A 10,160-nucleotide genomic window follows, 5' to 3' on the forward strand; every position below is an offset into this window, starting at 1 on the left:
CTGAAGCTAGAAATTGAAGGTGTGATGTTCAATGTTGTTTGTGGGTATGGCCCACAAGTAGGATATGAGCTGGTGGAGAAGGAGAAATTTTGGGTGGACTTTGATAAAGTCATACAGAACATCCCAGGAAGTGAAACGGTTGTAATTGGTGGAGACTTCAATGGACATGTTGGCGCAGGAAACAAAGATGATGAGGAGGTGATGGGCAGGTTTGGACTCCAGATGAGGAACGCTGAAGGACAGATGGTGGTTGACTGTGCTAACAGAATGGAAATGGCTATTGTGAATACTTTCTTTCAGAAGAGACTGGAACATAGGGTATAGATAAGAGTAGAGGCAGAAGTACACAGGTAGACTACATTTTGTGTCAACGGCGCCATCTAAAGGAAATCAGTGACTGCAAAGTAGTGGTTGGTGAGAGTGTAACCAGACAGCATAGGTTGGTGGTGTGTAGGATGATGCTGACAGTGAGGAAGATGAAGAAACCAAAGGCTGAAGTGAGGACAAAATGGTGAAAGTTGAAAAAGGAAGAATGTTGCATGACATTTAGGAAGGAGGTAAGACAAGCACTGGGTGGGCAAGAGGTCCTCCCAGTTGACTGGCAAACTACAGCGAACATAATCAGAGACACGGGTCGGAAAGTACTTGGTGTATCCAGTGGAAGAAAGGTAGATAAGGAGACTTAGTGGTGGAATGGGGAGGTGCAGGAGTGTATACAGAGAAAGAGGTAAGCAAAGAGGACGGACGAGAGTAGACAGCAGTACAAGGAGATGCAGCGCACGGTTAAAGTAAAGGTGGCAAAGGCCAAACAAGAGGCCTATGATGACTTATATGCTCGGCTGGACAGCAAGGAAGGTGAGATTGATCTTTACAGGCTGGCGAGACAGAGAGACAAAGATGGTAAGGACCTGCAGCAGGTTTGGGTGATTAAGGATAGAGATGGCAATGTATTAACAGGTGCCAGTAGTGTGATGGCAAGATGGAAAGAGTACTTTGAAGAATTGATGAATGAGGAAAATGAGAAGGAACAAAGAGTAGAAGACGTGACTGTTGTGGACCAAGACGTAGCAAGCATTAGCAAGGATGAAGTGAAGAGGGCGCTGAAGAGGATGAAGGGGGAAAGGCACTCGGGCCTGATGATTTACCAATCGAGGTATGGAAGTGTCTTGGAGAGGTGGCGGTGGTGTTCCTGACTGGGTTATTCAACAAGATCTTAGATGGTGAACAGATACCTGAAGAATGGAGACGAAGTGTACTCGTGCCCATTTTTAAGAACAAAGGAGATGTGCAGAGTTGTACTAATTACAGAGGAAAAAAGTTGATGAGCCATACAATGAAACTCTGGGAAAGAGTAGTTGAAGCAAGACTAAGAGCAGAAGTGAACATTTGTGAGCGGCAATATGGCTTCATGCCAAAAAAGAGTACGACAGATGCAATGTTTGCTTTAAGAATGCTGATAGAGAAGTAGAGAGAAGGTCAGAAGGAATTGCATTGTGTCTTTGTAGATCTGGAGAAAGCATATGACAGGGTGCCCAGAGAAGAGCTGTGGCATTGCATGAGGAAGTCTGGAGTGACGGAAAAGTATGTCAGAGCGGTGCAAGACATGTATCATGACTGTAAGACACTTGTGAGGTGTGCTGTCGGTATGACTGAGGAATTTATGGTGGAGGTGGGACTCCACCAGGGGTCAGCTCTGAGCCCCTTCTTGTTTGCTATGGTGATAGACAGGCTGACAGACGATGTTAGACAAGAATCTCCCATGATATTTGCAGATGACATTGTGATCTGTAGCGAGAACAGTGAAGATGTGACGGAGAAACTAGAGATGTGGAGATATGCCCTGGAAAGGAGAGGAATGAAAATCAGTCGCAGCAAGACGGAATATATGTGTGTGAATGAGAGGGATCCAAGTGCAAGAGTGATGCTACAGGGGGAAGAGATAAAGAAGGTGGAGGATTTTAAGTACTTGGGGTCAACTGTCCAGAGCAATGGAGAGTGTGGAAAAGAGGTGAAGAAGCGTGTCCAGGCAGGCTGAAGCGGCTGGAGAAAAATGTCAGGTGTGATGTGTGATAGAAGGGCTTCAGCGAGGATGAAAGGAAAAGCGTATAAAACCGTGGTCAGACCAGCCATGATGTTTGGACTGGAGACACTGGTGCCACTGAAGAAAAGACAGGAAGCAGAGCTGGAGGTAGCAGAGCTGAAGATGTTGAGGTTTTCTTTGGGAGTGATCAGGTTGGATAGGATCAGGAATGAGTACATTAGAGGGACAACTCATGTTAGAGGCGTTGGAGAGAAAGTCAGAGAGGCCAGACTGAGATGGTTTGGACATGTCCAGAGGAGAGAGAGTGACTATATCGGGAGAAGGATGCTGAGCCTTGAACTGCCAGGCAGGAGACCGAGAGGAAGACCGAAGAGGAGGTTTATGGATGTGGTCAAAGAGGACATGAAGGTAGCTGGTGTGAGAGAAGAGGATGCACAAAATCGGGATAGATGGAGGACATTGATTCGCTGTGGCGACCCCTGAGGGGAAAAGCCGAAAGGAAAAGAAGATTCCAGATCATACATGAATGTGGAAAGAAAGAATGGTTATACATTAGGCACCAGGCTAATAAAACTTATTTATGGAATTTTGATAGGTTAACAGGCAATTTTTCAACCTTATAATTACATTTCAGCATGAAAGACAGACCACCAAGTCGGGAAAACATCGATTTTGGAATGAAATTCCAGATTGCATCAGGGCTACACAGATAATTACACAGCCAGTTAATCTTAAACGTATAGTTTAGAGAAGTAAAGTACAAAAAAATTAGGCCTCCCTCCTTTAACATCCTGGATATGACAGAGTTCCTTATATAATGAGTTTTATTTTTCCATACAAAGTTATACATTATTTTGTCCATTGTGTTACATGCACTTGGATCCACATTTAAAGCCATTGTAGGATATACAAACCGAGAGATTCCCTCACTTTTTGCTAGCAGTATTCTTCCGTTTAATGATAGATCCCTTTGTAACCAGTGATTAAAGCGCTTCTTGGTTTTATCAATTATTGGATCGAGGTTCAGATGACAACGCTGTCAGAGATATGACAGTCAGACACCGTGGACAGAGACTCAGAACCAGAAAGATTGTCCCCACTGCCGGCAGGAGACGCAGTCATCAGATGACATACGTCTGAATTCTGCGCCCCTCTGCCAAGCTATTTAGTGAGAGTATATGCAAATTACAGTGATATATTAGTAAAACACAGTTTTCTTGATTATAATGCCACGCCTCTGGGCGTTCTGAGCACCAACAGCTGCAAGCAGTAAAACATAAGACATGTTCAATTACAGAATCTTGATGGAGACGACGGTTCACCTTGCCGTGTCTGTTTCACTCAGATTTACTGTGGCCATCTGCGCTTTGACTGTGGGCCCATTGTTTAGTTGGTTAGCAAAGCACGGCACTTTTTAAACATGATAAATTCTTATTCTCCATCATTCCCACCTCTTAATCATTTTTAAAAGTGATAGCAAACATTATCGTGACAGTGATCGTGGAGTGTAAAAAAGAAAAAAATATTGAAAAGATAACAAAATACAGTAAAGTCTCGTTATATCGATATCGGATATATCGATAGTCCCGGTTATATCGATACTATTTCTATGCACGCACGGAGAAAATTACATGCAAACAGGGTCGGATATATCGATAGTCCCGGTTATATCGATATTTTTTCCGACTCCCTTGAATATTGATATAACGAGACTTTACTGTAGTAAATATAATGGCATATATTTGTCTATACCAGGGGTGTCAAAGTCATTTTTTGCCGCGGGCCACATTGTAGTTATGGTTTCCTATCAAGGGCCGTTATAATTTGGAGAAAAATAATGACTGTTATTGTGGTTTATATGCTAAAATAGGACATTTTGTTGAAGATTTTAGCAAGCATCATGGAATTTCACAAGTTACATTTGCTTTCGTGGGCCGAAGAAAATGATGTGGCGGACCGAATGTGGCCTTGACTTTGACACCTGTGGTCTATACTATTGGGATATATGTATATAGGTAAAATACAAGACAGAAGACCTACCCCGCACTATTCTAACAATAAATGGGAACCATATAGACGTACCCCCCCCCCTTTTTTTTTTTTTTTTTTTTACATGTGCGCATATAAGGTAAATAAACCCAGGAAACATCAAACATTCACATCTCCAATGCTTTTCTGTGAAGTCATCATTTAAGGTTTTACATTGTAGTGGATAAACAATCATCATCAAAACAGTCGTCATCAGACCCCTCATGCAAATATTGATACTCAGACATGGCTACAGTAACTTGAGCCGCCATCTTCAGCTCAACAGCATTCATGAGTCTGGAGGTACCAACTCTACATAGCGGAATACCACAACTAATACAAAAACAAGATAATAAAAAAAACAAATCACGATTGTGACTAAGGTGACAGCTATACCCTGCCAATCTCCAAACATATCTCGTAGCCACTGCAGAAAACTGTTTGGATTGACACCTTCCATGTCCTGTGTTTTTTCTCTATAAGCTTTGAGAAGTGAGAGGGTCTCTGTTAGTGTACCATTAGATAATGTGTGTAGCGGGATGAAAGTACAACATTCACCAGAGTGAATTATTCGGCACACTCCTCCTCTTTCTGCCAATACCATATCAAGTGCCAATACCTATAAGTGTCTATTCTGTAAAGCTACAAGCGAAGTAGCATGCAATTGTGAAGCTGTGTGTGTAAATAACGCCTCTGTGAAATTTGTTAAGGTGTTAATCTTGTGGTTCAGATAATTGATTAGTTCTGTGTGCTTGTAGGTGGTCACTGGAAAAAGGTAACCTATGACAGGTAAATGTGAGAGTGCAGCACCCACTTCATCCAACAATTTATCATTATCCTGAATATTTCGAGGTTGACCAATCGCATCAAAATACACAGGGGTGTTCCGAGTAATTGGAGGTTTTAACTCATCGCTCTCCACATCTCTCTTTGTTTTATATATGCGGTCTGGTGTCAATACATCATCACTCACAACAAGGGAAGTTGTCTGTTGGACTCCAGTAACATATACACACATTCCTGACCAAAATGAGGATAATTTAGAATACAAAGTTCCCCCACCACAATACCACCACAACTGTGACCGTCTGACGAATACCGTATAGGTCTTAGGGACCTTAACAGTGGTGCCACATAGAGTGGAATTGATTTTCCCATGATCAGTGAACCTGGTGCGTTTACAACTATCCCGATGAAAACATGTGAAATTCCCAGAAGTTGGAGGGTGAAACAACATTGGTCTAGTCTCGATATGCACAACAGGAAAATGAACAGAATATGCTGAACAAAAGGCAGTGCTCGGAAAGCCCAGCGTCATGTTCAGAACACAATCAGGCGTAACGGCTTCCACAATCTGCAGCGCTGCACGTGGTTTCATACAAACGACACAATCTTTCTTGAGGGCAGCAGCGACTGCCTTCTTCTGTTTGTCTCCCACAATACGTGTGTGACCGAGATACACAACTTCCGTCTTCCAAAGTCGCATCTTATCTTTTGAGACTTTATTGCCCGTCTCCCACAAATAATGGAGCAATGCTAAAGTGTCAGCTCTGCATTGTTCCTTAGATGTGGATGCCACCAAGATATCATCCACGTAGGATATAATCTGGCTGTCCTGCGGGGCAATAAAGGAGGCCAGGCAGCGCGCAATGGCCTCAGAGAAAATGGTTGGAGAGTCACAGAAACCTTGTGACAGTCTGGTAAACGTCAATCTTTCTCCTTTGAATGTGAATGTAAACCAATGCTGGCTGTCAGGATGCACTGGAATGCTCCAAAATGCATTACTCAAATCAATAACAGAAAACCACTTAGATTTTGGCCTAAGTGAATTTAATAATGTGTGTGGATTGGGCACGTTTGGTGCCCTCTTCTGGACAGCTTGGTTCACTGCTCGTAAATCCTGGACAAGTCGCCACTTATCGGATTGCGACTTTCGAACTGGAAATATCGGTGTGTTGCATGGGGAATCGGGACATGTTCTCAATATGCCTGCTTTTTGCAATGCGCTGATTAGCGGCTGAACTCCCCTTTCAGCATCTTTTTTCAAAGGATATTGTTTTATGATTGGTCTTTGTTCAGTTTTCCCGAGAATAATAACTGGTGGAGCGTCTTTAATTAGGCCCACATCTGCTGGCCCTGTGCTCCAGAGTGTTTGTGGGAGACACTCGATGGCATTCTCCTCCTCTTTAGACAGCAAGTAAATGTCAGTTTGTCAGCTGAAATGAACAGCCGGAGTTGTTTTCACTATCCAATTGATGGGCTGTCGTAACCAGCCCGGCTCTGTCTTCTCACATCCCGGGTTAGCGGGGGAGGGTCTCCACATGTGATTTGGAACAGAGCCAGCGAGATTGTTTATCTCCTCCCATCCGCTCTGTTGCGGCTTGCGGATGGGGATGTGTGTGTGTTGCCCTGATGAAAGAAGCGACTTGACCTCTTTCCCCACCCGTACTGTGGCAAAACACCACCAATCTCTCCAATATACCTGATCAATGACAATAGTCTGTGACTCAAGGCCCAGAAAAGCTTTTGTGTAATCTGGGTCTGGTCCGGACGTCTGTTTAAACCGCACAGTAACATGCAGGTTGTCTGTTGCTTGCACGCTCCCTCCCGGTTGTACCTTTGCAACAGCCAATTGAGTCAGATATTTTGAAATTTGAGTCATTGTGTCATCTTGTAACTCAAGGGTCCAGAAAAAATGAGCATTATCTTGACCATTTCCCATGTAAGCTTCAACCTGGCCCCTGTGATTTACGATGGTGTAAATTTCTAGTTGCGTCTGAGCATCTCGTCCCAACAAATTATTTGGACAGCGAGAATGTAAGACGACTTCTACGAGAGCTTTTCTCTCTGGGTCCGCTGGAGAAGAAATTGTTACTGTTTGTGATAATGGCAAGGGTTGTACTGACCCGTGTGCTCCTTTCATGTGGACCTTATTTTTCCCTGGTTTCACTGTGTCGCGATGCCATCGGCCCAGAACCGTTATGTCGGCTCCTGTGTCAACTAGAAAAACAGTTTCAATTCCTTCTACCAACAATGTTATTTCAGGTTTAGCCATGGGAAAGGTTTGATGTCTAAGCAAGTAATTTTCTATGTCAAAAATATAATTACTGTCGGCTAAAATGTCACTTTCATCCTCATCTAAGGATGAGGATTCACACAGAGGAGCAGAAGCCGTGATAAGCGCATCCTCTGTGTTGTCCCGGTTAGTCATGCGTCGTCGTCTGAGGAAGTCTCGGGGTCATCCGTGCGCTTTTGTGCACGTTTATTCTCACTCACTTTTGTGCATTTTCTCGCAATGTGTCCTTTCTTTCCACAAGTGAAACATTTCCCGTCTTTCCAAAATTGTAATTTCTCACGGCTCAATTTGGAGGGGTCAAACAACCCTTTTTGTTCGTTATTTGTGTAACGCCGAGCATTCTTTATTTTTGGTTTATTCTCAGCGTAATAAATATTAGTTACATGACTTTCAAGTTTCTTCTTTTTGTCCGCAACCCTCTCGAAATTCCGTGAATAATTTAAAACATCATCAATCGGGCAGGTTGGCCAATTCAAGTTATGCCTTTTAACATATTGAATTACACCAGGAAGTGCTTGATTCAGCAGATGTTGTTTCAGATGCGAATTAAACAAGTCCAATTGCGACTCGGGGATTCCCCCGTGTGCTTTAAACACTGTTCGCAAACGATGGAAAAAATCATCTGTTACTTCATCTTGCCTTTGGATGCATTTAGTAACCTCTTTTGGATCTTTCAAACGCTGATATGCTCTGGAGCAACGCTCCATAATTTGCCCAAGTGCACCCCCGATCTGGGAGAGCTCTTCATACCGCATATAACCTCCCACTGCCTGATTCCCGTTGAACGGACCGACAATCACACCATATTTAGATCCCGTAGTCAGCGCGAGTAATTTCAACATTTCCCCGGCATTGAGTCTATGGCTGTGGACAATGTCTGCCATTTATTTCACATAATCGTCTGGATGTTCGTTTGGGTTTGGGAGAGACCGTGCAATATCTTTAAATTCAGCTGGGGTCCACGGACGGTATACGAAAAACGGTTTCTCACTACCTTGCATTGGCATTTCAACCATAGGGTACGCCTGGATTTGAAAATTTTCATATCCTGATTCATGCAAGTTTTGCTCCAGCGGAGTGGTTGGATCGAGAGTTCGTTTCCACCCCCCACGGCTCCTTTCGATCGTGTCTGATAATGCACGGGAGTTGAACTATTTTGCAGTTTAAACGAATCATCAATGCGCCAATTATTTTCGGAATTCTGATCAGTAGTTGTTACATTGGTTTCACTCTTCCCCCACGGCGAATTGGAAAATGAATTTTGTTGTTTCGTTGTCTGCGAATACGGAGGTAATATCGGATAGAGTCCTTCAGTCGGAGGCGGTGCTGGTGGTGGCGCTTGCAGCAGCGGGGGAGCCGGTGGAGCTTCAGCCGCCGCTGCAGTCGCGGCTGTATTTAAATCTTCGTCTATTTTTTTTTTTGTTTTTTTTTCTGCCGTTTTCTTCGATCGTTTTTGTCTGGCCCTATCAACAAGGATTTTACACTTGAACCATTGTTTTCCGTGTTCATGCATTTTTCGTTTTTCTTTGTCGTTTAATGATAATTTGCTTAATAACGTTTCTAATTCATCACAGTCATCCACATCACCGGAAAATCCGTATTTATTTTTCCACTTTTGAACAAACTGTGTTGATCCTTTATAATCTATTTCAGGTGACCGTTGTTTCTCAACAAATTCTTCTTTATCGAGGCAGACTGGCGACCGATATGATTTAACTCGTTGCCAAAGACGGGAAGACTTCCGCGTAGCCATGTTGGTGCCTAGATTTCACTGTAATTTACCGGAAATCACAATCTCGTTCCGGCGTGTTTTTTCGAAATAAAATATTTAGTTGCCGGCGCCGGATTGAATTTTCATTAATCAGAATCAGAATCAGAATCATCTTTATTGCCAAGTATGTAGAACACACAAGGAATTTGTTTCCGGTAGAACACGCTGCACTAGTATCGTCGTCAAAAAAAACTGCTAAGTGGCACTATACAGTTCCATTTTGGCTACTGTTGAAGAGTTCAAAGAGTTAATGGCTTGGGGGAAGAAGCTGTTTAAATGTCTGCTGGATTTGGTGCGCATGGATCGGTAATGCTATCGAAGCAGAGCGAATTATTAGAGTTCAATTTTCGCAACGTCCCCCTTCCCTCTCTCTATTTATTTTTATTATCTTTATTATTATTTTTTGCTTCTATGAATTTGGTCCAGTTTTTGAACGCATAGGGCGGACTCTATAACTGGGTTCGTTCAGTAGGACGGCAATTCAAATTTACATTTGTGGTTTCTCCTTCTTTAACCCCCAAAAGGGTGAGGAGAACTTGCATACTGTATCCACAAAGTCTGCTGTTTGAATCCCACTGTATATTATATGAATTACGACACGTTATCGCAATTCCAATCACACTCAGATACGCTCACGCCCGAAACAACCCCGCGACATAGTCAAACTTGCAAGCTTGACTCACAGACCCGCATGCTCACACATTGACTCACACAGGCACACAGGCACAGACATACAGCCACAAGGATGATCAGTCCTCGTGCACCCAAAAACTAAGCTCAGTTCAGCTCTCTCACTACCACATAAACTAGCTTAATTTTTTTCGAGGCTTTTCATTCTTCCAGACCTTCAAAAGGCTGTACTATCCAATCTTTCAATACCCAAACAAATAGGCTTGTCCTAAAATCAGTATCCGACTGACCTTCCGTACGTTTTTTTCCATGGCGCACTGGCCCTTTAGAACGTTCTCATTTTCCTCCAAGCTTGGACTATTGTTTCATTCTTCCTGCTGTACTGTCGTTTATCTTCCAAGACCCAAACAAAAGGACTTGTACTATCTTTTATTCTTCCAGCATTATCTTCCAAGACCCAAACAAAAGACTTGTACTATCCCAAATCAGACTGACCTCAATTTTTGGAGACGATCCTTCCGGTCTCGAGCCCGCCCAGGTTCGTTGGGATGGCGTTTGCGTCTCACCCGGTGAGTGGTCCGGCTCCTGGCCCCAGGAAAAGAGGTCTTCACGAA

The 10,160-nt window shown here is 43.3% G+C and overlaps 1 protein-coding gene across 1 annotated transcript; it reads right to left on the bottom strand.

Moving 5' to 3' along the window:
- Nucleotides 1–6,281: 6,281 nt before the first annotated feature.
- On the bottom strand, nt 6,282–7,280 carry LOC148893966 (uncharacterized). The gene has a single exon (XM_089004952.1). It carries the CDS (start codon nt 7,278–7,280, stop codon nt 6,282–6,284), a length of 999 nt encoding a protein of 332 aa, XP_088861078.1.
- Between the last annotated feature and the right edge of the window lie 2,880 nt (nt 7,281–10,160).

The sequence above is a fragment of the Hippocampus bargibanti genome, linkage group LG09 (assembly GCF_051943395.1).
Source record: "Hippocampus bargibanti isolate YZ-2025 linkage group LG09, ASM5194339v1, whole genome shotgun sequence".
NCBI classification, from domain to species: Eukaryota; Metazoa; Chordata; class Actinopteri; order Syngnathiformes; family Syngnathidae; genus Hippocampus; species Hippocampus bargibanti.